The following is a 25,782-nucleotide window of genomic DNA, read 5'->3' as shown; positions in this document are numbered from 1 at the left end:
AACTAAGAGTGGGCTATGACAATATGAAACGTTTACACCATTTGAACCATCGATACATGTGACTGTTATAAGTAATAGCTTACCTTAAGTCTTCGGACAAGTTCATCCGGACCTAGGTCATCGGTTATTGGGCGGCAGCCTTGCGGGTACACTATTTCCGCCATGCTGCCAATCTGCATTGCATAAAATATAGATAATAGTTTTTTCTTCAATTGCTTTCAACATTATAGCTTAGGCTGAATATAATCCTAATCCTTTGGTGTGATTTACTTAGCAGTGAACAACCTGTATAAATACTATCAAATAGCTATTAAGACTGTTAAAGTATACGTCAGACCAATCTAAAGTATTTTATTTCCAAAATTTCTTTATTAATTTATGTATATCAAACTTCTGATATCTAAACAATTCTAGTGATGATATGTATTAATATTCTAGAATAGTTTATAAGAATATATTTAAAACAAAAGTAACCATACACTTGTAAGTTTTGGGGTAATAGACTAAAATTTAGAAATTTGACCTAATTTGCCAATCAGTTTTGCAAGCCATGCATTGATATTTGAATGCTTAATATGTATGTGTTAAACATATACTAAAATCTTGCTAGATTAATTAGTAGCTTCATACATATAACATATTTACTTTTTTTTTCATTTTATGACTCAATGTAAAGTACCTCAATGCTTTAATAATGAATAGATGAAACTATATTAGTTATCATAAAATCTAGTTATATTAAGTATGGAATTACAAGAAAGGCATACTTAACATAATTATTGACTGTCAGATAAGAAATATGCACATAAAAATGGCACATATTGTTACAGATAGTAGATACCATGTATATAAGGAGTTATGAAGTTGTATGTGTGAGGTCAGTCATATCCAAAACTACTCATGTATATTCCAGTATTAAGAAATAACTCACTATATTTTTGACTCATAGGTATCGATTTAATTAATGTTTACTGTGCAATTATAGAACTTATACATTATTATGATTAAAATAATTTTAGCTTAATTGTTCTTTGTCACTAAATTTGTTATGTAAGTGTTAACAACAACTTTAGCTGTCTCAAAGTTCATTGGCCATTCTCAGTTAAGAGGATTTTAAGAGGTAAGTTCTTGCTTCAAGGTCATACAAACCTTGTAGCATCCAAACTACAGAGGTATGGCTTATGCAGGATAATTTATAGGGCAATAGTATATCTATCTTTGTCACGGCACAATTATAAAATTTACTTTATAATTCAAGATGTGTTGTGTCGTTAATCTAATACAGAAAAGGCACAGTAACATAGTCTGGCCCAATCATAACTATCATAACTCTAAAAATGATATTCTGGACAGTTGTCAAGAAAAGTTTTAATAAAGTGAAAATTAATAAAATGCACAGAGCGGGTGCCCTGTTTAGAATGCAAGGCTTATGCTTACATGTATTTCAAAAAATGCTACAAGTTAGATGCCCTAAATTTTTTCACATGATATTTGTAGTTATAGAAATATACTAAATAAATTTTAACATCTATCAACATTAGAAAAACATATCTAAATATACTTCAACTACTAATGGTTACTAGTAATGATTTTTATCAAGTTTAACATATTCTTTCTAACAGACATCCGGCTAAAATATAATTGTAAGGGACATCCCAAGACAGCTATTGTGCGATGATGCACCAAAATATTGTGTTTGTACAACACTTTTGTATAAATTCAGTTGGTGTCAATATGTAGTACTATAAGGATTTTGATCCTTATAAAACAGCATGTTTGGCAACAGACATGCTACACGTCACTAGTAGGTGTTATGAAAATCCGAGTCGGTCATCAGTTTGGAATATAAAATGCTTCAAATTTAAGCATATGAAGCACATTTAAAGCAATAATGGCTTTCGTAATCTGTCATGTTCGACACTAACAAAACATATTTGTTTAGCAATGACTGCAAACACATCTTTCAAGAACTCTCAACAAGATTTCCTATGGCATTATAATGAAAACATGTGATGGAATATGATACTAGTTAAATTTTTATATACAATTATCGAATAACAGAAAAAATACAGTGAAAATGGCACAAATACGTACAAGAAGTCATAGACGTGTGCTCCGTGTTCCCGATGTTTACAAAATCAACTATTTAAGTCTAATGTAACGAAACAATCACCGAAATAACATAATCAGTTCATAAAACATGCACTTAGAAACAAATCATAGCACTAGCAAATGTTTCATTGATCTAAATAAAGTAGAAAAACGTATCAAAAATTTTTTGGATCGGTGGACGCCAAACTGCGGGAAAAACTACTTTGAAGTTAGCTACTTTTCATTGCTGTCGCAAATCAAAGCTGTCGTGTCTATGCTTTTCGTTCAAAAATCCAGAACCACGAAAATAAGTCTTTTATTTTTTGTACTGGCAACATACAAACTGTATTCCGTCCAATAGGCGATTTGATAGTATGAAAAATATTGTTATAAAGAGTAGTATGTAAAAAAATGACTTTAGAAAGCGTTAAGGAGTAAAAAATATTGTTGGTAAATAATTATAAAGGTCTTCATCTGCCTAATCTCAATATTGTCTTGTAGTATTTAATTTCACCACAGGTTGTCAATTATTTATATATTTTTGTGCGATTTAAGAATAATAATTAACTCTTAAAATCATGACTTGTTTTTTGTGTTTACAAGCAAGATACGTCAAAAGGCCTGGTGCGCCATTTTTAAATCTAATTCTTAACAGAAGTTTTGACCTAATCACTTAAGCTTGCGACTGTCAACCGCTCAGGCTCAGTGGTTGACAGAGGTCGTATGTTTTAATCACGGATGGATTTCTTTCTATGTGCGTAATTAATACTTGCTCCTACGGTGAAGGCAAACATTGTGGGTTTCTTCACATGTATTAAAGCCCCAATATTATGTGTCAAAAACTAAAATCTTTTTAAATAGCTTGTGGTGTCGTAATCAGATTTGAAGCCGATCACAGATCTTACCCCCTATATAGTTCACAATTTTATTGAATGATGTGCGTAGCTGTAAGATCATTCGTCTCGATTTCTCACTACTTAGGATAATACGATTATTAACCCCTTGCTTGCGTTATTCCACAGTATTTAAGGATATTTTAATCAATTACATTCAGGCCGTCCAAGGTGAGTAAAAAACTGTATTTTCCAGAAATTTACTTTATTATTCAAGCAAACTTAAAAATAACTAATATAACTAAAATTTGTAATATAGTAAATAGAATACTGCATAGAATATGCGTTAATAATATTCATGAAATATATCATATAATCATTGTCATCAAAATAAAATTGCCTCGTTCCTTTTTGTAATCCATTAGTGGTAACGTAACTCCACCGAGGGCTACCATTTCCCCTTTATAAACTTAGTTATAGGTTAATACATTATGTTGTAAATTTAACAAAATAATACAAATTATTAGTTAAATTAATGCGTAAATACCATAGTCAACCAATTTTTTTTTCAATTTACTTTATGATTTTACAATATTACAACTTAATTTTAAAAAGTGAGATCTAAACCTGATCTTAATGTGTGTGTGTGTGTGTAAATTTATTTCACAATGAATGCAGCTGGCAAGTAGGTAAACCTTTTCATATGTTTTTAATGTCAAGTAAAACAATTGTTATGTTTTTTATATTAATTATCATTTTTAAACTTACATTACTAAAAAGTCAATGTTTCAGGTATAATTTCAAAAAATATCACAAGGATTCATTGTTAATTATTATAAAAATATGTTATATTTCGTTAAAGCCTGCTTTAAAACGCTATATCAAAACATATCTGAATTAGGTTTTGATCAGAAAACAACTACATAAACAATAATAACTCTTAAATGTATTTATCTCATAGACATAAGTAAACTTATACCAATTTATAGAAGTAGGATTTTTAAGTGATTAAAACCTAGTCTAATTCAAGTTTTCTAAAAGAACCAGCAGTTGAATGTATATCTTGCGTCAAATCATTTTTTCCTAATGCATGTAAATCTATACACAAGTCATCAAGTGCAAGTAAGTCTTCTCTATGCTTCAGTAACTTGCGTTTTAGTTCTTCGATCATGTCTTTTAAAGGAACGGTGCCTCCGTACTCCTTGGGCAGTATTGAGGCATCAACATGCTTGTTCAAATCGTCGGTATTTCGGTGAAACTGAAAATAAATAAATAAGATTCTTCTAACAATATTAAACAACATAAATCTGTTATTAGCTTATCTGGCAACCCTTTTGGCTTGTCTCGACTCTCGACCCCATCTTTCTAGAACAACTAACCTATACTCTATGGTAACTAAGCACAACTAAAGGCGCGAAATATAAATTGCGCATGTTGTTTGATGATAAAATAAACGGTATTGCATTTAAGGTTTTATTGAAAATTGTAAAGTAACTTGCACTAGCATGTGCTACACGGTATGAAACGGCGGTTTGAAACGAAATAAAAGCGAGTTGCGCTTTTCGGCTACACGGTTTAAAACCAACAGTGTCCAAAATAACGTTGCGCTGATAAGACGTCTCCGTAGGGATGGACATTCTGCATAAAAAAATCGATTTTTTCCTAATTTTTGAATCAATTTCAAAATAAACACCCTTAATTTTTTATTTTTCATGGTTTTTTTTAATTAAAAGTAAACAATAGAAATTATAAACACAAATTAACGTTTAAGAATAATCAAAATCGAAATTAACTAAATTTCGTTTTGATAGATTTTAGGTGAAATTTGATAAATGCTGAGTGTATGCCTTTTCAGTAGCACATTGCAGTATTTTTGTTGTATTTTTAATTGTATGTAGTCTTTTGCTGCTGAATAAATTTATTTTACTTTTAAGTTATCCTTTCGATGTTTTACAAAAAAACAATACATCTTCAAAGAATCGGATTCAATGTATCGCATTGTAAACATCGTTGTATATCGAATATCCCTAATAGTTCGAGGTCCGGGTTATAAAATTCCAGACATAATGTCGGGAGGTGGCAGATAAAAATCGACTATGATTGATTTCAATTATAAAAATAATCGATTATTTTAAATATAAAAATCACGTAAAAAAAAATAGATTTTTTTTCACATCCCTATCCCAAAGACATGGCAATTCTCTGTATAATTCGAGCAATTCGGTAATAACTTCACGTTCATTAATTGCTTCTTGTGCCATTGTGAAGAACGTCGTCGTCGCGTGCGTCTACCCTCGCCGCCGCAGCACGACTGCCGAACGCGTGGTTTTAAACAAGCGGCTAGACGGTTTCAAACCAACGGTTTTGGTCGCGGTTTGCAACGCAAAGCGTGCTGCCAAGGGCATACCAAGGTTAAACGAAATTTGGCATAAAACAACTATCCACACGGTTTGAAACCAAAGTTTCAAACCGCCGTTTCATACCGTGTAGCGCATACTTAAATGATGTACTACTATAATTATGTTTCGAGGGAGCTCGCACGAGATACAGGCAATAAATTACTGTGCCTTCGATTAAAATATTTCTTGACATTATTTTTTTTTTCAGGTATTTTCTGTTCACAAAATTTTACTTTTCCATTACCGACGAGAATGCATTATAAATGTTGTGAAAGTGGATGAAGCGAGAGAGGTATGTCAGGATTGTAGCAAGTGGAGATCCGTGGTAAATCAACTTCTTTCACAGAAATAACTGCTTCTACTTACTTCTTAATTACACAATAACTTACCATAACACGATCTTTTAATTTGTCGCTCAATAAAGAAACAGCAAACTCGAAGAATTTGACGCCATAGTGGGGAATATTGACGAAATGCGTGCATTTGTGGCGCATTGGCGTAGAGTTCTGCAAAACGTAGATTACATTATTAAGATAAGATACAAAATTGGAGGAATTATAATTTTAAATTATGGTATGGGTTAAATACGTTTCAATTGTCTTTTATTATTACTATCTAATTTAATAGGTCTTATACTGTTAACCTATTTAACTGAATGCATGCAAATGCAAATATAATAACAATGTCCGTAGTCAAAGTATTTCATATAAACAAAGTCTTAACCACAGATATTACCTGTATACAATTGAGCATGACTTTGACATCACTTAGTGACCATAATGACACGTGGGGCATCTGCATACCAGCCTCGTCGTTCACATGCGTGTATCCAAGGAGTTGGGATCGAGGCTCATCCAAAAGCAACTCAACGATCATAGAATGGATTCGCGCCATCACACAACTGTCATATCCGTAAGGGTCAAAGCGGCCTAAAAATATCATTCATTGAGTGATGTAAAATACTATATATATACAGTCTTAATATATACGTTACGTCAGTGAACCAATTTTAATGATTTATTCGGATAGAAAATAGTCTGAGCAATAACAAAAATTGTTGTTCTATAAATAAACAAGAAAGTATTTAAATTAGGAACAAAAATATCCTTTTTGATAATCATATCAACATTATCGGATTAATTTTAACATCTTCGCAAATAAGTGTTAAAATATTTAAAATAGTCCAATTTTTAAAAATATATATTTTGTCTTAATGACTTCCGTATCTATAATATAATAATGCACCGCTTTCCTAAAGCAGCAATAATTAATTCTTAGCGCGTTAGCCACCCTGTCCCATAAAAAAAATGTTTGACTATGACTAAATTAAATATGACTAATCAAACTTAATGAGGTTAATAAGTGTTTTTTATACTTTCCAATTTTACAGATATTAATTTTGAGATCTTATTAACGGGTACATTTAATCCGAGAATTCATTTCATATAATTTACTCTTTCTTTGCTAATCCCTCAAAATAATTACTTAACAATCAAAATGGCGCAGGAGTGTGAAAGTGAAAAAAAACTACAAGTACTATCTGTCTCTTTTCATCAAAGCGTTAATACAATTTGGCGAAAAGAGACGAAAGAGTACTCAAGTTAAAAGAGTAATTGATTTAGTGTTTGACTGAAGTTTAAATAGCAAAGGTATCTAAGGCTTACTATACTCACCCATACAAGAAAGCACGACCCGTCTCCCTTCTGAATCTCTTTTGGGTAAAGGCACCAGGTACCCAGCATCTATAACCGCCGCCAACTTAGGGTCCAATGGATCTAACTTCTGGAACCACTGAGGATACATTTGGCGAATTGTCAGGTATCGCTCAAGCATTGAGCAGGCTTGTGGTATTGAGAATTTCTTGGTACGCAGGAACCTCAGTAGGAAGGGGGTATCTGAAAAAAATAACCACCATAACTCCAAAGCCTAAAATTAACTTGCAAAATTCAGTTTTGTATCGCGCAGTCCGTACATACAACAACCACTATTTAAGCCTTGACTTGTTCGTAAACATTTGAAACTTTTTGTTTATTTTATGAATTCCATCTTTGGCTATATGTTTAGTATAATTTGTGTTATATATATAATTTATGTAAGCTTTAGGAATACGAAGTAAATAAATATTGCTATTATTCACGACTCATTGGTCTAGTGGTTAGTACCCCTGACTGCGAATTCATGGGTCCCGGGTTCGATCCCCGGCTGAGACGAATATCGACGTGATGAGCATTTGGTGTTGTGCTTAGGTCTTGGGTGTTTAAATATGTATTTATATGTCTATCTATCTATAATATGTATGTATATCCGTTGCCTAGTACCCATAACACAAGCTTCACCAGCTTAGCATGGGACTAGGTCAATTTGAATGAATTGTCTTTAAAAAAAAATGCAATACGTGCTATCTCACAATCTAATTCTGAGTATTGTCAACATTTCCTAGAGAACTTGGTTAGACAAATCTTTAGACGAGAATTACCTATAATGGGCGTGGTTCTAGCATAATATTTACATTTACTATAATAAACAGACCAACTTATTAGTTTACTGATAACGAATTGGACAATGGACATAAGTGATAGAAATCTACGTTTTGTGCGAACAAAAAATTATAATAATTATATTCTATGTACCAAGTAAATCAACTAACCTGTTCTACACTTCTTAATCGCTGGATGCTTCTCAATAAAATGTCTCATTTGCGCGAGAGCCTCCTCCCTTAACGCAGATTCTTCCCTTATCTCTACCCTGGCCCTTTCACGAAGCTCAGGAGGCAGCTCCCCTGTCTCCCTTTCCTTAGCTTCCAGGATAGCTTGGCGCTCCTCTTCAGTGAGTCTGAGAGAGGCATGGTCAAGTTTTGGATCACGACGACATTCAGCAGGTTGTAGGACTGATGTTGCCATGTTTAACTGAAAATCGAAGATTACTTGATTCTCACAGTCCTGTTATATTCTTCGCGTGTTTATAACTTATAAATCTGGGTAAAATAGGGTAGTGTACAGCTTGCCAGCCAGTGGACTGTGAAATGTATATTTAAATGTATATATATATATTAAATGTCAGTAGTATCTGTATAGTATATGTAGTGTATCTATTAGCAAACTGCACTAGATAACTGAATATACGAGAGAGACCTAAGAACCTAACAACCCTATGGATCCCCAAGCCCTACAGATAAAGCCTAACCAGAAAGCGAATGAATAGGATAGAGCGATATTCAAATTTATTATTACACCATCTTAAATATTACTTACACCTATTTACACATTTATAAAATTACTCTCTGTAGCTATTAAAATTTGAAACAGCTACGTCAGCCGTGTCAGCAGTTGGTCAATGCTCATGTGAAATCTGATGATGATGATGACCCTCGCATTAATTAAGTTAGAATAGTACTAGTCAAAATTATAAAAATATCCGATATTAGAGAATCTGGAATAAACATAAGGTAGGTGTGACCTTGAAATCCATGAATGCGTATTTCAAAACTCCATTATGCAGCAGAATACCGTAACATCTTCGAAGAAACGGTATTTTATTCATTACACCATTGGCCCACATTTGAGACCCCATGATCTACTGACCAGCAGTTATATAATACAGCCTTTATTATACAGATTATATAATGATATTACAACATAACACTTGCATTATGAATGATTTCGTTATCCCTAGCTCGTAATTGTCCTATGGGCAAAGGAAAAAGCTATATGCGACACCAAGATTGATTTTAGAATGTTTATTTGCAACTGAAATAAACAGTATTTACAATTTGCTTAACATATATAGTAATAATTAAAAATCAATAAATAGTATAGTATACCTAAGTACATATATACTTTCTACTCTATACACAAGAAGTTTTTAAATCTTTAGACAGCCACAATATGAAAAAATTGTGGACATTTCGCGACTACAATATGACCAGCCGGGCATGCGATTCTGTCGAACTCACACAGCGGTTTTCGCATCGGCGGTCGCTCTGAAATCAGTCGTGAAGCAGTCATTTTATGATTTGGCATTCTGATAAACAATAAACTACAAGATCCCACCTTTTCAGAATGCCAAATCATAAAATTACTGCTTCAGGACTAATTTGAGAGCGACCGCCGATGCGAAAACCGCTGTGTGAGTTTGAAAAGTGAGTTACAGAATCGCAGGGCAGCATCTTCAACGCGTCTAACCTATTCGTTGGGTTTCTGAATAATAAAGTTAATATAATATATGTGCAATATCACACTGCACTGCAAAAATACTTCTGTAAACAGAAGCCCTCCCAACGAATAGCTTTCAAAAGACTGGGTACTCTGAATAACTAAGCTACAGTCTTATTTTCTCCCATTTCAAAAGATACATCGTTTTCACTCTTATGAGCCTGAAGCCTCAGTAAAAATCGCATTCGAGGGCTTATACCACAACAGTATACTTTCCTTTACAAAATACTTGATTTATTTATTTACGCCTTTCCCCAAGACCGAGACAGAGACCACGGATGACAACATGCTACGGTCCCGAGAATAGCAATCTCGCTTCATCCACGTTCATGGCACTCACCATGGAAGATCGTCGTGTTTTGGGAACTTTTAACTTGGCCCTTATCTAATACGCCCTGGATTTGGTACAGGTATCGTCAAGGACTACTCATTTCCGACTTCACCATTCACAGTTGCCTTGTATATCATATTTGAAAGCCGCTCCTCATTCATCCGTTCTACATGGACAAACTATCAAAATACTGGTATACCTATTACTAATTAAATATTGGGGCTATTCAATTATTACGTCAGCAGATTTATTGCAGTTTATCCCCCCCCCCCCCCTCCTTTTGTCAGCAAAAGTAAGCAAAGCTCTCAAACATAAAAGTATTAATTTTAATTATTATGAATCCTCGATAATGCTTTTTCTTTTTAAAGCATAGACAATGTGTGGATAATATGTGTAAAAATGTAAATAATTACTGTTGACGTAATCACCAAATAAGAAAATCAAAGACCCCCCCCCCACAACCTTACTATGAGTGCCCCTTAATATGAGTGTGGTGGAAACACCTCTGCAAGTTTGCTTTAAGTTACTTTCTTTAAGTCTCTTAAGATTAAAAGCAAATTTTGAGCAATTTGAATCAACCCATTGTGATAAAATCTACAACTTTTACCATGTGAAAGTTGACTCAAGTGAAAGTGCGCATGAGTTTGAAGGTTAAGTCCTTTTAATTTCGCAATATAATATCAGTTACGCGTTTAATGAAATAGAAACAATTTATTTCCTTATATGTCTATTTAGAAACTATATATTTCTTCGTAACTAAAAATGGATTTATAAATATTTAACAAGCCTTATTACAAAATCAATATATAATCATTAACAAGTGCAACGCGTCGCCTAAAGAAGGCACGGCACTCTCCTGTGATCGTTAGGTTCTAGTACGTAATACTATGACGGCCTATAACAAGATTTTTCATTGTTATTTTTAATGTTCATGACTTTGAGAGGCTTATATATTGTTAATATATATTTTCTACAATTCACATAGATATATTATATTAAATCTGCTTAGATTGTCATGGTAATCCCAAGCTGGCACTGCTTCCCACGATGTATCAATCGCAATTTAGGTTACCAGCGTTAGAGATTAAGATATCTCACGTTGCTTGTCCGCTATGGACTCCTAAACTACCGAACCGATATCTATCAAATTTGCTTACATCTCAATTTATACCCGCAATATTATTTTATTGCACAATATTTGTTTTTATTTGATAGTCACAATTCTAACAGATGGCGCTGTACCAACGTTTCACATAAGCTACAATTTAATGGCATAACCACCAAAAAAGCATGGTGGTCCCCATGACTGGTGTTCTCCTACCGTTTCCCTTGAATAGTTTGCTACTATGTAATATAACAAAAACCTTAGCCACAGCAACGCTTGGCCGGTCTGCTAGTACTAATATATATAAACGATACATAAACGGTAAAGGTACACTGCCACATGAACCACACTTTTTAAGTAAGTTTTAAATTTATTTGTATTATGTAGGCTAAGAAACAAGATAAAGATATTGCTAAATTTATATAGAGTTTACAAATGTCATTAATATTCCAAGAACTGTATCAAAAGTTTAAAAGTAATTTAAAGTCTAGAAGCGTACCAGTAACATACTAAAGGTTACTAATACGCAAGGGAAAATGTTATTTAACCCGTCAAAATAAAGACGAAAATGGTATGTAGGTTAATGAAATGGATATACTCGTATTACAAGTCTACTGTACTTTGATATGTATTGTGTTTTGTATATGTAAATCGCAGAGAAATTAAGTGCAAAACAACGCGTTTTAGTTATATCAAAGTAACTAGTTAGAGAATATTGTACTTGTAGCAGTGATGCCAACTTCTTTCCCCTCAAATTTAGGGGGGAATCGAGATGTCTTGGGGAGTTTTTAGTTTTTATTTAGGGGGATTTTAAGGGGTACTTTATACAAGATTTTTTTTAAAAAGCACAAGCATAATAACTGAAATATCAAAAAGCAATAAAACTCCAAGAGCGAAAGTACTGCTATTTTTTACTACTTGAATGTATTGTCAATGCTAATTCGAAATTAGCTCACAAGCCGAGCTTACTTTTTTAAAATTTTAAACGATGTTTAGGGGTATTTTAAATTCTGTAGGAGGTGGCAAAACTATTGTAGCGTTCAAACCCCGGCCAAGTCCAATCATATTCTATATATTTATATAGGAAAAAATAACTTGGTACAAACAAGTAACACAATGAAACCCCTATCGCCTACTTGCCTATAAAGAATTAATAATAATTAATCTGGGACATTCTAGTTCAAACTACTCATGCAACTTGTAATTACGATTAAGAAATGTAAACAACTTTTCAAACATTAAATGCGAGATAACAACTTTTAATGTAATTCCTTATTAAAATAATCGCTTTCCGGCCAGGCTAAATTATTTTAACGCCTGTTTTACGCATAATTTCACGCGATCAAGTAAATTCTACAATCCTGTTCAAAGCTACGCAATATTGTGTATAAGTGGCACAGACTATGTATATTTTTTAAACCCACTTTAATTGTCTTTGATAGTACGAAAAAGTAAAAAGGGTCTCGTTACCAGGCCATAAAATTATAAAAAAAAAGTAAAAAGGTAACAATAAAGTATCAATCGAATCGTTTTATAAATGTTAATTAAACAGCAAAACATATAAACTTTTTAAATAAATTTTCTTCCATATAAATATGTATCTAAATACGTAAAAAACAATAAAACTTCTTAGTTGTTAAGTAATCAGTTCGATTTGGGAATTCGCTAATTAGTCACAGAATATAAAATGTCAAACTATAGACAACCAACTTACAATCACATTTTCGAAATTCGAATTTCGGGATAGAACATTACACCACGGTTTATTAAACCCGACTGATGCCCGACTGACGGTCGATGCACCCAGTTTTCACCGTTACCTCCCGAAATATTGCGACATTGAGTACTGGGCACCTGGTTCTATTGAGGTCTGAGGGTTACACGTGCTTACCATGGACAATTTATGTTCTATATTGTCTTAATTTGTCATTATGAACAAATAATCATTGTACAAAAGTCACTTGTATGATAGTCACATAAAGTAAAATATTTTCCTGTATCGGTATTACATCAAATGCATAATGAACCACAGATAGTCTATTTTTTTAAAATATTACTGGGGGCAAACGGGCAGGAACCTCATCTGATGTTAGAAATACAGCCACCCATAGACACTCAAAGGGTTCGCAAGTGTTTTTTTAAGAATCGGTACGCTCTTTTATTGATACGTATTTAACATTTAACCAATTTGTTAATGACACTGGAAGGAACTAGCGTTTCAGATACAGGCTAGGCCTAGTTTAAACGCTAGTGCTCATAGAATTATTTTATGTACGAGGTTAACCAAAATTAATAGTGAGAACGCAACGATTCGTTGCCTATTGTGTGTTTATAACCTTTAGAATGTAAGTACAAAATGTAATTTATTTTCCGTCAAATAAAGTGATTTTTTTTATTCATTTCTAGTAAAATACAAATTCCTTACGCCCCCCCTGAACACAGTTTAATAAATTTGATCACGTGAATCATACTAATAATTATTGGAAAATTTCAACGACAAATTACTCATTAAAATTAACATATAAATTGAAGTCGTCCTTTTGTCATGAGATCCATTACATTCCATATATGTAATAACAATAAATTCTAAGTACCAGGAACCATGTTTATGTGTACCACGACATATTGTTTTGATCGCTTTAATATGTCTAAATGGTTAAACGTTTAAACTACAATTCATTTAGTATCTTCCTTGTGTACTCAAACCAAATAAGAAAATCTTAAATAATTATCTATAATCAGTACGACTACGTCATTCTCTTTTATATAACAGGGGGTAGACGAGCAAGAAGCTCACCTGATGTTAAGTAAAAGTACCATAGACACTCACATTGCCAGAGGACTTCAACTGCGTTTCCGGCCTTTTAAGAATTGGTACGCTCTTTTCTTGAAGGACCATAAGTCGAATTGATTCGGAATTACTTTAATGTGCAGCTGGTTCCACATAGTAGTGGTGTGCGACAAAAACTGCTTTAAAAAACGCTCAGTTGTGGAACAACGGACGACGAGGTGATATGGGAATCCTTGAATCGTGCTTTTGGACTATTTTCGACTGCTGAGGGCTTCGCACCGGAAAGTCAGTAATTAGACTGGCCGACCTTCCTCCAACCTAAGGGTGTGTTGGAGGAGAGAGGTGTTTCTTTACACCTTTACAGACCTTCTTTAGTCTAGAACCTAGGTCATCATATTATTAGTGCCATCTGATGCGTTAATATAAATTATCACACTCATACTAAGTGGTGTAGTCTCTACAGTCTACACTTAGTTTAATTTACACTATTAAAACGTACCTTGGCTCAAACAGCTCTAGGCATTCTACCTAAGCTTCAGTCATACAATCGCCTAAGTAATTGCTACGTGCAACCTTCTTTTGTCGCCAACGTATATCAGACGTTGTATGTTGGAGACAAAACTACGTTTTTCTGATTGTACCATTTCAGAAGTGGAACAGGGGGCAAACGGGCAGGAGGCTCACCTGATGTTAATTATTTCTTTTTATAGAACAAGGGCAAACGGGCAAGAGGCTCATCTGATGTTTAGTTATACCGCCGCCCATGGACACATTGCCAGAAGGATCGCATGTTCGTTATCGGCCTTTTAAGAATTGGTACGCTCCTTTCTTGAAGGACTAAGTCGAATTGAAAAATTGAAATACTTTTATTCATCCATTAATCCGCACAACTCCTCTGAACACTCTTCAAGGTTAACGCGGTAGAAGATGCAGAGAGATCCCACTTCTACGCAGGGCTAGAGGATGAAGCCATCCATAAGAACTTGACGGTACCCATGCATATAACTTCCCATATCTTAATCTTCATAAAAAATTTGGGGTTTCTATTACTTAATTACTGTAAATTTTTTTGCTTCCACTATAAACTATGTGTAATGGCTTAGAATACTTGTTGTAATTACATCTTTATTGCTTTATTTTAAGGTATATTTCACAATGTACCTGTCCATATAGAGCTACGCCTTGCACTAGTATATTTTACTTAAAAGGGTTCCCAGTGAAAATGGTGACACCAATGTTACCATATACAAATGAATAATTACTTTTTTATTTATAAAAGCATACACTGTTTATTTATTCGAATTTCGAAATTTAAATTTCACCTCTAATTAAAACAATTTTGCAATTTAAGAACTTTTCTCAAGAATTAATTAGGCTTTTCAAATTTGTGCACTTATAGTATATAAGCGTGAGATTAGTTGACCTAGTGGAAATCTCAGGAGAAAGTACAGGCCAGCCAAGCGTAATGAGACCGAGTGAATCATACCATTGTGAATTGTGATTTATTATTTTCAGTTGGCAACACTGTTAGTAAGTTGATATGTCGTTGCCTGATCGTTAAATTGATATTTTCTTTCTTTGGCTACTTTTCTAAATAGTGGCATTTAATACCTAAACATTATATAGGAAATCAAGAATAAGGAATAATCAGAGTTTCATTTTATAAACAAATAATCCCCCGGACACAACATGTGTTCAATCATTACTATACGAGTCAGGGCTGTTTATTTTGCGATTTTTTTATATAAATACAGTTAATACACACAAGCCCGTGTACTTGTGTTACAATGTTATCCATATGTTACAAGTCCGGATATGCGCTTAGGCAGCATCAAGAATGTCTTGATATTTATTTTTGTAACAATAAATATTAACAGTTTCTATGAGACGATAATTTACATAAGTAAGCTTAAAAAAATATACGATTTTTCAAAATATTTATTCTAATTCCTAGGATTCTTAATTCAAAAATTTTTCTGTGATGTTTTTATTTTTTTTTATAACCAGCCCGCAAGGCATACATAAAACTTTGTAAAAAAAGGTTCTTTGTGTTCGGATTTTTTTCTACAACCAGCCAGTGACTCATACATAATACCATTTTAACAATTCTTTATGTATGGCCGGGAATTATTCAAAATTAATGGTGTTTCGTTTTAGAATTTCAAAATCAACCTATCAATCGATTAAATACGCTATTTAAATTTCTCATAGCAATATTATTGAGGCAATCTGCGCGTACGTTTCCTTATTAAACCCAGTAGAATTTGTGTCACATCTATTGCTACATAATTGTACGACTAACGCAACTATGAATATCTTAGTATTAGCTTAATACCAGTTAAAAAAATGCACCACCTTTTACTATTTAAGTTATGCAAAAGAACGATTAACACTCACGACATTCAGTTTAACATTAGGTTTCGCGCGCCTCTTCACATAATGTGTTCTTTACACAATTCTCACACTACACTCGACCTGTTTTTGAATTCCTAATAAAAAATAAAAAATTATACATTTCTTCATTATTATAATTGTGTGTATGTCTTTAAGTTATCACCTAAATATTATATTGTCTACGGGTATTAACGTTGCGCTGTCATGTTTGTATACATTCTTTTTATTATCTGTGAAACTGTTTCAGGCCTATCCTGACATCCAATATTTTTTATTTAGTTATATATATCTATTAGTTTTATTAAACAAATAAACTCGTGCTAGAGACACGCTAACAAAACAAACAACAAATTCAGAGCGTGTTGAGGTAAGAACATAATTTTAGTTTCGAAATCACGACACGAAAATTCGATTTAAATCTAACTTAAAATCAAGTGCCTTGTTGAATTAAACTATGTACATGTTTAGCCTTGAAACTACGCTTATGTTGACACAGGCCATCAGCACAGTTCCGTTGCTGATGTCGTAATATTAGCTAAGGAAATATACCTGTTACACACAAGATCTGTTAAAAGACCCTTTGTGGATCTTAAAAAATGTAACGAATAATATCATATAAAACTATGGAGAATTAGCAAAAGCATTTTGTTTAAATGTTTCAAAATAAGAAATGAAATTAGCGAAATTGTTGTAATAGCGATTCCCTCAAATTTACGTTTACGATAAAACCAATATTGTAACGCCCATTCTATTGACCGCTATTTTATTGCATTTATTAACCTATTAACTATAACTATTGGAAACTTTATAACAAGACGAAATGGTGCCTGTATTTTAACAGAGTTATCACTAACTTTTAAGTTCTATAAACACATATATCTCCTATATGTTGTGTATATAGTGGCATAACTGTGCCATGTCCTTGGTGCGACAGACAGTCCCTAGTTTCAGCGCAAACGAATCACACGGCTTCCCAACGAAAATAAATCCTTGGAGCAGTGAGGTCGCTCCGTAAAGCCTGTGAAGTGTCCAGGAAAATTATGAGCTTCTGGAAGAAGCTAGACTGGCTTAATTATCCAGGACTTTACGCACGAAGGACCAAATGGGCGTTTAGTGCGGAAACTGAGTCCACACTGTATCCATAGTGACGAAACAAAAGACTGTTTAAGCCTTTTGACTAAGTCAAGAGCGGCTTTGAGTTCGTAGGCACAAAAGGTGGAACGCTGAAAAGCTGTTTTGTTACGGACAACGAATAATACAGTTAAGAAAGCCGACGAACGCAGCTGCAAGCCAGATGTTATTCTTGGAAACGGTCGGCGGGTGCGCAGGTAGCGTCGGTCCCTTTAACCAGCGTGTTATTTTAGAATTAGTTTTAAGTTTTAATTTTGTATAGTCAGATAGATTTACGCAGCCGTGCCGGACGGACGTTAGTTATAAGCTCGCTCCGCATTATTTTGTATCACCATCACTAACGTTCGGCCAATAAACATAACATTTATAACTCCACGAGTTTCATTTCAAGAATAGCGGCGGTGGTCAGATCGACACCGTACGCTTATAGTTTGGTCCTTCGAGAAGCCGGATAACCAGAAGAATAATACTCTACGCATCGACGCCGAGAAGAAGGAAGATTTTACCTGCGATCCCAGGAAGATTTTCATCGGCAGTACTACCTGCGATCCCAGGAGTACGTGCAGAGGGTTGACTTCATCGCCTGTACAAAGTGACTCGCCGCATCGACGTATTGCTGCTGTGGGTCACTGAAGGAAAGCATTATCCACCAGTTCATGGAAGCGAAGAACACAATCGACTTCAAAATGAACACAAGAAGCCGACAAGCTAGGAGGGCAGAAGAAATCGATGAAGATGTACGGACAGAATACATGCCGTTAGAATCACCATCGAAAGTACTACAACGAAGACTAGCCGATATTACACACGACAGGGAGTCAGTTGAATCAATACGGAGGAACGAAGCCGTTGATTCAACGTTGTTACCTGTGGGTTCAGCATCACAGACCTCTAGAAATACGATGAGGTCGAAAGCATCCCGTGTAAGGCAAGCTGAATATGAAGTGCAAAAACGCTTGGTCGCATTAGAAAAAGAACATTTAAGAAAAAAGTTCGAATTAAAATATCAGGAGATGGAACAAGAGATGGAGCTTGAAATGAAATTGTTAAAGAAGCGAATCGCCGTTGACTTAGCCAGAGCAGACGGTGAAAAGAAAATCGTCAAATGCTTGCCAGAACAGCGGAACGGAAGCAATTCCACTGTTATGGTAGATAAACGGCTAAGAAAGCATGGCGGCGAGAATAATCTATCTCAGGGTGATAGGGAAGAAGACACAGTGCTCGCAGAACGCGTGAAGCCATGCATACAGAATGTGTCTCGGGAAATAGAACGGCCCATATCACCTATCGAAGAGGCCTCCATGCCGAGAACGCGATCCCAAGATCGAGGGATGGAACGGCTCATCGGAGCCTGTGAAAAAACAGCTACAAACAGACCCCCTGCACTACATCAAGATCTGCCGCAGTTTAACGGGAATGTTTGCGACTGGCTTTACTTTAAAGTTGCTTATGAAGACTCCACGAAGCTCTACAAATACTCTAAAGCGGAAAACATGGCAAGATTACGCACATGTCTTACGGGAGCCGCTAAAGAAACAGTCGCCTTATTATTGAGTACAGCTTGCGATCCCGAGCTTATTATCAACGCACTAGATCAGTGCTATGGGCAACCGCAGATTATAATTGATAAAGCGCTGGAAGAAATAAAGCGATGTGGTATTGATGGGTGTGAAAAAGCGCACCATAGGATGTTGCATTGGGTAGTACACAAGCCACAACAACAACCATTGTTGGTGAAACCATCAACATCCAACTTAGACGAAGGGTCGACTATTACAATCATCGAGGAAAAATTAGCCCTCGAATTAGGTGTGAGCGGGTCAAAGAAGCCGCTGAAAATTCAAGGAGTTAGTTCTCAAACGAAAGAATTTGAGAGCAAACACGTCAAAATTGACATCAGTCGCTACGACGGAGGTGCTAATTACACTTTGAAAGCGCGAACGATGCGTGATTTCGATATTGGTAGCCAAAGAATTAGCGCGGATAATTTGCGCTACAAACATTTGGTTAAGTTACCACTCCAACAAATGATTGGCGAAGCTAAACCACAATTGTTAATTGGAGCAGACAATTGGCATCTCATCGTTTCCCGAAAAGTGTATAGTGGGAAGAAAAATGAACCGGCTGCATCTTTAACACGATTAGGCTGGATTTTACATGGTACAGCACCTTTACGAAGTTTAATGGAAGACAACGAACGTGTTTTGCACTGCATAAAGGCGGCAGAAAGCGACGTTTACAAAGAAACAATAGATGAGCGTCTAGAGGCGATATTAAAACAAAGTTTTGCAATAGATGCCTTGGGTATAAATAATAAAAAAAGGTTAACAAGTGCCGACGCACGTGCAGTTCAATTGTTCAATACAACAATAGAGAAACGGGAAAGGCGTTACTACCTGGGATTGCCGTGGAAGACTGATAACACGAAATTCCCAGAAAGCTATAATATGGCATTTAAGCGGCTTAAAAGCATTGAACGTAAAATGGATCAGTCGTATGAGTTTAAACAGTCATATACAAAACAAATAAATAACCTGTTGGAGAAGAATTACGCCCGCCCTGTTGAAGGAACCAGAATATTGACATCAAAAGAGTGGTACTTACCTCATTTTGCTGTAACCAACCCTAATAAACCGGGTAAAGTTCGTCTAGTATTTGATGCAGCGGCAAGATCAAATGAAGTATGCTTGAACGATGAGCTTCTAGATGGGCCAGACTTATTGCAATCATTGCCTGGTATATTATTTATGTTTCGCGAAAGAAAATACGCGACAACAGCCGACATTAGAGAAATGTTCCTGCAGATTAAAGTGAACGAAGACGATCAAGTTGCTCAAAAGTTTCTATGGCGGGGTGAAAATCGAGATAAGCCTCCAAAAGAATACGTTATGACTTCATTGATATTTGGCGCTAAGAGCTCGCCGTTTCTAGCACACAGCGTAAGGGATTACAACGCTTCGTGCTACCGTACTACACATCCGAACGCTTATAATGCTATAACAAAAAATCATTATATGGATGACTACGTAGATAGCTTTGATACCGAAGACGAAGCCATAAAAACAATGCAAGAAGTTATTGAAGTTCATAGCTATGCCGGGTTTACATTGGCTGGATGGAATTCAAACTCACAAAGGATAGTGGAAGCTACGCCTACTGAGCTTCGCTCTACAAGCCCCAAAGAGTTGGGAACCACACCCTTGTATTATGAGAAGACATTAGGAATAATATGGGAGGCCGCAGAAGATGTACTTTCCTTTAACACAAGCCTCCACAGAGTTCCTCAAGAAGTGAAGCAGGGAATTAGGCAACCGACTAAAAGAGAAGCTTTAGGAGCCGTTATGTCAGTTTTTGATCCGTTAGGGTTAATAAGTTATTATACCGTAACGGCGAAAATAATTCTACAACAGTTATGGAGATTGAAGACAGGATGGGATGAAGAAATTCCTACTGACCAAGCTTCGGAGTTTAAACAATGGTTGTGTCAGTTAGAAAATGTAAAAACACTGAAGATACCTAGATGGTATAATTACACGAGGGGAGCTGAGCTACAATTGCATGTATTCTGTGACGCATCTGAACAAGCACATGCGAGCGTGGCATATTGGCGAATTGGAACCGATGTAATTGACGTCAGACTCATCACAGCAAAAGCACGGGTGGCACCTATTAAGTCACAGAGTATACCGCGGCTAGAACTACAGGCAGCCCTTATCGGAGCGAGATTAGCTGTGGCCATTAGAGAAGGTCACAGAATTGAACCAAACAAGATCGTGCTATGGACGGATTCAACGACGGTATTACAGTGGATCAGAAATGATAAAGCAAGGCACCCACCTTTTGTAGCACATAGATTGACTGAAATCACTGAAACAACGGATGCTAGTCAATGGCGTTGGGTTCCAACTAGGGAAAATGTAGCGGATGATGCTACAAGAATAACGTTGGACCATAAAACCGACAACGACCGGTGGTTTGTGGGACCAGCGTTCCTTTACGGGCCTGAAGAAACATGGCCAAAAGAAAGCTGCGAGCCACAAGTGCTGACTTTGACCGTAATCGAAAGGAGAGCCAACAGAAACGATCTACCAGATATAGAGAGATTCTCGCAGTATGAATGGCTGATTAGAGCCACAGCTTACGTCCAACTATTTATACGCAAGCTTAAGGATCGCAGTACCCGATTAAGCGTAAGCGACTTAAAAGATGCGGAACTGGCATGGGTACGCGAGGCGCAGAATCAAAGCTTCCAAGACGAAATCGACACCTTGAAGAAGGGGAAGCCAATCAAGAAAACAAGTCGTTTGGCTAAATACGACCCTTTTCTCGATGAATATGGATTACTGCGTGTACGTGGGCGGTTACAAACACCGATAGCAGAGGAGACGAGAAATCCTATTCTATTAGATGGGCGTCATAAGTTTACAAAGTTGATCGTTATGAAAGAGCATAGAAGGGCGCTGCACACTAACAACGAACGCGTCGTGAACGATCTTCGACAGAAATATTGTATACTGCGACTTCGGCCTACGGTGCGTAGTATCGCCCGTAGCTGTATATTGTGTGTGCTTCGAAAAAAGGCGCCAACAAAACCTAACTTTGGCTTACTACCTAGAGTTCGAACCGAAGCTCATATTCGACCATTTACAAATTGTGGAATGGACTATTTCGGCCCAATTTGTGTAACGATAGGACGCCGTCATGAAAAGCGATGGGGAGCAATATTTACGTGTCTAAGTACAAGAGCTGTACATATTGAGATAGTTGCATCGCTTTCTACGGACTCGGCTCTGATGGCACTAAGAAGAATGGCGGCGCGACGAGGTTGGCCGCAAATTATATATTCTGATAATGCGACCAACTTCAAAGGCGCAGACTTAGAACTGAGGAAAGCGATGGAAAAATGGACTCCAGAGATCGAGAATTTATGTCTAGTTCAACGGACAGAATGGCGATACATTGCTCCAGGAGCCCCGCATCAAGGCGGTGCATGGGAACGCTTAATAAGAACAATAAAAGACGCCATTAGAATCGTCTTGACAGAGAAGTACCCTAAGGAGGAAACTTTCAGCACGCTTATTACTGAAATAGAGTACAGTGTGAACGCAAGGCCACTAACGCACGTTCCAGTAAATCCGGACGACCCAGAGGCTTTAACTCCAAATCATTTTCTGCTTGGAGCTCCAGACACAATGCCTATATTAGGCACCTCACCACACGTTACTAAAAGAACGTGGAAGACGGCGCAAGCATTAGCCGATGAATTCTGGCGAAGATGGGTTAAGGAATATCTTCCTACTTTAAACGCCAGGGGACACACGCCAAGAATGAAAAGCCCTGTAAAGATCGGCGATGTGGTCATCATTATGGATCCCTTGCTGCCGCGCAATGTTTGGCCGCGGGGAATTGTTACGAAAACGCATAGAGGGCCTGATGGAGAAACCCGATCAGTAGAAGTGGAAACGAAACTTCATAAGCTGAGACGACCAGTGACGCGCATCGTTGTCCTACCTACGGAAAGCTTCACGTCATAGGAAGGTTTCGCTGAGGGGAGACTGTTACGGACAACGAATAATACAGTTAAGAAAGCCGACGAACGCAGCTGCAAGCCAGATGTTATTCTTGGAAACGGTCGGCGGGTGCGCAGGTAGCGTCGGTCCCTTTAACCAGCGTGTTATTTTAGAATTAGTTTTAAGTTTTAATTTTGTATAGTCAGATAGATTTACGCAGCCGTGCCGGACGGACGTTAGTTATAAGCTCGCTCCGCATTATTTTGTATCACCATCACTAACGTTCGGCCAATAAACATAACATTTATAACTCCACGAGTTTCATTTCAAGAATAGCGGCGGTGGTCAGATCGACACCGTACGCTTATATGTTTCATGGGGATCTTTATGTTCCATCTGCTAGCAATTATTCAATCTAAATATATATAGCCAAAAACCAAATGATCCACGAAAATGAAAGCAGTTGGTGGTCAGATTTCACTTTCAACGATAAATTGTAACGCGACCCAGATCTTAAGTCTGATTCAAAGAGAAAACCAATTTGTACGAATAAATGTTAAAGGTTGAACTTTGAAATAGGAGCTGGAAGGTTGAATCCGGAATTGCTGTCTGGGGAACAGATTGATGTCTATATGTACCACATATTCTGCCGCAGGATTATGATATACTTTATGGCCGACGCCACCAGCTGGCGGGGACCTCCAGTAAAAGAAACAAAAGCGATAGTCTGATGACATAATTAAGGTTTATGGGGTAGCAAAAAGCAGATCCAAATGGAAAGTTCAGAAGGAGGCCATTACCCAAAATGGATCGATGCAGAACACGAAGTAACGTAAATAACAAAACTAACACCCATTTGATATGTAAATTTTAACAGTATGGAATTAAAGTGGCTTTATTATTATTATTAATATTAAATGTAGGTAGAGAACGTTTGTATAAAAATACACATCCAAATTTAATTTATTTGGGATATATGACACCGGAAGATAGCAAAATCCGCATTATATAGTATTATTTATAAATTTCCTAGGAATTATATAAACTTTCGTAGGATTCTAAACGAGAGATAAATTGTTTTATTTCACGCCCATATTTTCGAAAATTGATAAACTCACGCGCAAAATAGATTAGAATCCTACGAAAGTGTATACATTTTCTAGAGAATATTTACGACATTGCAAAAAAAATCTAATATTGTTTTTGTAATGTGCCTAGTCTGTACTTATAAGAAAACATTTGTTTGTGAGCGATAAACCATTCAACAATGTATTATCCCTGCGTATGAGCTATATTTATTACCAAACCAAGAAAAACAGGTCTGGATAGGGCTTCTAATAGTTTATTTCTTTATATATCAGATATTTATTGCTTAAATAAAGAGATTTTATGAAAAATGTAAACAACTAACAATGATTTGTACTGGGCGTGTTAATTGATCACGCATTGGTGTAAAACGCGAGACTCAAATTGCATTTATACCCAATAACCAGGGTCGGGAGGCACAAGGCTGACTACTTTTACAATTGTACTTTACAAAAAGAAATATCCACTACAAGGTTTTTTAGTAGGGATATCCCTTTGCAGCATACCTCCGCGTTTTTTCATTATTATTCTTAACAGGCTTTCAAATATAGATACAATTTTTTTTAAACCTTGGCGAATTAAAAGACGGAACAGTGGCCGCAGTTTGCGACTCTCATCCCTTAGGTCGTAGGTTCGATCTCCGGCTGTGCAACAATGGACTTTCTGTCTATCTGCGCATTTAACATTCGCAGTTGAAGGAAAGCATCGTGAGGAAACCGGCTTACCCAATATTCCGTGTGGCTATTACATTGAAAAATGAAACAGATACAGAAATCTGATACCCAGACCTAAAATTTAAAGACGTTTACTCCAGTTCCTTTCGTCTATTCTACGCCCATGATTTGAGAAATAAATGTAAATTTATAATCATTTTTTTATTGACGTCCATAAGTATATAAAGTTACCTATATGTATTTAAAATTATTGTGAACTATCCACGTTTCAGTACAAATATAATATGTACCTAGTATGAATAAGAAACTCATTTTTTTTTAATAATGACATTTTTAAGCGTATATAGTACATTACTTAGTACGTACATTCATAAGCAATATGAATAAATTTCGAATTTCAATTTTCTTCATGTAATTTCTTAAATGTCTGTAAAATGTAAATGTATGTCTTAATAGAGATACAGACTACAGGAGAAAATAAATGAATAACGAATTTTCATAAAACAAATGAATGCGTTTATACAACAAATATGTAAGTACTTATTTAAATACATATGTTCATCCAAGCCGTTTAATAAAATAAGTTTTATTTAAATAAGTAATTGTAAGTACCCTTTTCAAACCGATAAATTACAGGTGTTACAAGTAATTAAAGGTATTTAATGATTTTAAATAAAATACAGACCAACTTACCTAGTAAATTGAATTGTCCAATCCACACAGAATCTTAGCAACACACACGACAAAATAGTTAAATCAATGCACACAACTCACCGTTGTGAGAGTCGTTTTACAACTGTCATAAGATCATATTAAGATCAAAGAGTAGAAGGAATACTAAACTACAGGCTTACATCACCCAAAAGACATTACTTTCTAGAATAAAAAAATAAAAAGAAAATGATTTTTTGAAAATGGAACTGGCGAGACTTGACCGGTTCCCGCCGATTGGCCACTGCGTTTTTCTAACTTTCTTCGACCTCAATGCGATGTTTTCTAATTTCAATGTCACGAGGGAAACAGGAAGCAACTATTGCTCCACTTGACAAATAGTTTTATAATTTTGATTAGTGTAGGACAACAGCAAATAGTTAATTATTTAATATCTTATGGTTCTACACCATACTAAGTCGTACTGGTTCGAAATAAATACACTTTCTATTTATTTCTTTATATACATACATACGTCTTTTCTCAAAGAGGTAGACAGAGACCAGAGTATCCAC

At 35.7% G+C, this 25,782-nt stretch overlaps 2 protein-coding genes across 5 annotated transcripts in view; both read right to left on the bottom strand.

The window, feature by feature from the left end:
• LOC125059935 (sister chromatid cohesion protein PDS5 homolog B-B) overlaps positions 1 to 2,328 on the bottom strand; it is a 30,544-nt gene extending 28,216 nt beyond the window's left edge. For both annotated transcript variants that reach the window (XM_047664638.1, XM_047664639.1), the window contains exons 1-2: positions 2,095 to 2,328; positions 84 to 173 (exon numbers count right to left, since the gene is read on the bottom strand). In XM_047664638.1, the coding sequence (XP_047520594.1) occupies positions 84 to 164 (81 nt within the window). In that variant the 5' untranslated portion in view covers positions 165 to 173; positions 2,095 to 2,328. The remainder of the gene's footprint in view (positions 1 to 83; positions 174 to 2,094) is intronic.
• A 1,274-nt stretch (positions 2,329 to 3,602) lies between these two features.
• On the bottom strand, positions 3,603 to 25,383 carry LOC125059684 (retinaldehyde-binding protein 1-like). 3 transcript variants are annotated; one of them, XM_047664216.1, is made up of 6 exons: positions 25,242 to 25,367; positions 7,971 to 8,229; positions 6,997 to 7,218; positions 6,059 to 6,252; positions 5,713 to 5,829; positions 3,603 to 4,182 (listed from the first exon to the last, which is right to left on the bottom strand). In XM_047664216.1, exons 2-6 carry the CDS (start codon positions 8,221 to 8,223, stop codon positions 3,940 to 3,942), a joined length of 1,029 nt encoding a protein of 342 aa, XP_047520172.1. In that variant the 5' UTR covers positions 8,224 to 8,229; positions 25,242 to 25,367; the 3' UTR covers positions 3,603 to 3,939. The 3 variants fall into 3 exon arrangements, with proteins under 3 accessions (XP_047520172.1, XP_047520173.1, XP_047520171.1); XM_047664217.1 differs by lacking the exon at positions 25,242 to 25,367 and adding an exon at positions 12,685 to 12,784; XM_047664215.1 differs by having other exon boundaries at positions 3,604 to 4,182; positions 25,250 to 25,383.
• Between the last annotated feature and the right edge of the window lie 399 nt (positions 25,384 to 25,782).

Source organism: Pieris napi, chromosome 20 (assembly GCF_905475465.1).
Source record: "Pieris napi chromosome 20, ilPieNapi1.2, whole genome shotgun sequence".
NCBI lineage: Eukaryota > Metazoa > Arthropoda > Insecta > Lepidoptera > Pieridae > Pieris > Pieris napi.
The sequence above is the reverse complement of the archived record's forward strand: the minus strand, read 5'-3'. Positions and strand labels throughout refer to the sequence as shown.

Excerpts from the sequence above, each read along its gene's own strand:
- LOC125059684 (XM_047664215.1), bottom strand. The coding sequence starts at position 8,223 with ATGGCAACATCAGTCCTACAACCTGCTGAATGTCGTCGTGATCCAAAA. Across the intron at positions 7,219-7,970 it reads GATTAAGAAGTGTAGAACAG|ATACCCCCTTCCTACTGAGG; the intron begins GTTAGTTGATTT and ends TATTTTTTTCAG. Across the intron at positions 6,253-6,996 it reads GGTCGTGCTTTCTTGTATGG|GCCGCTTTGACCCTTACGGA; the intron begins GTGAGTATAGTA and ends TGATATTTTTAG.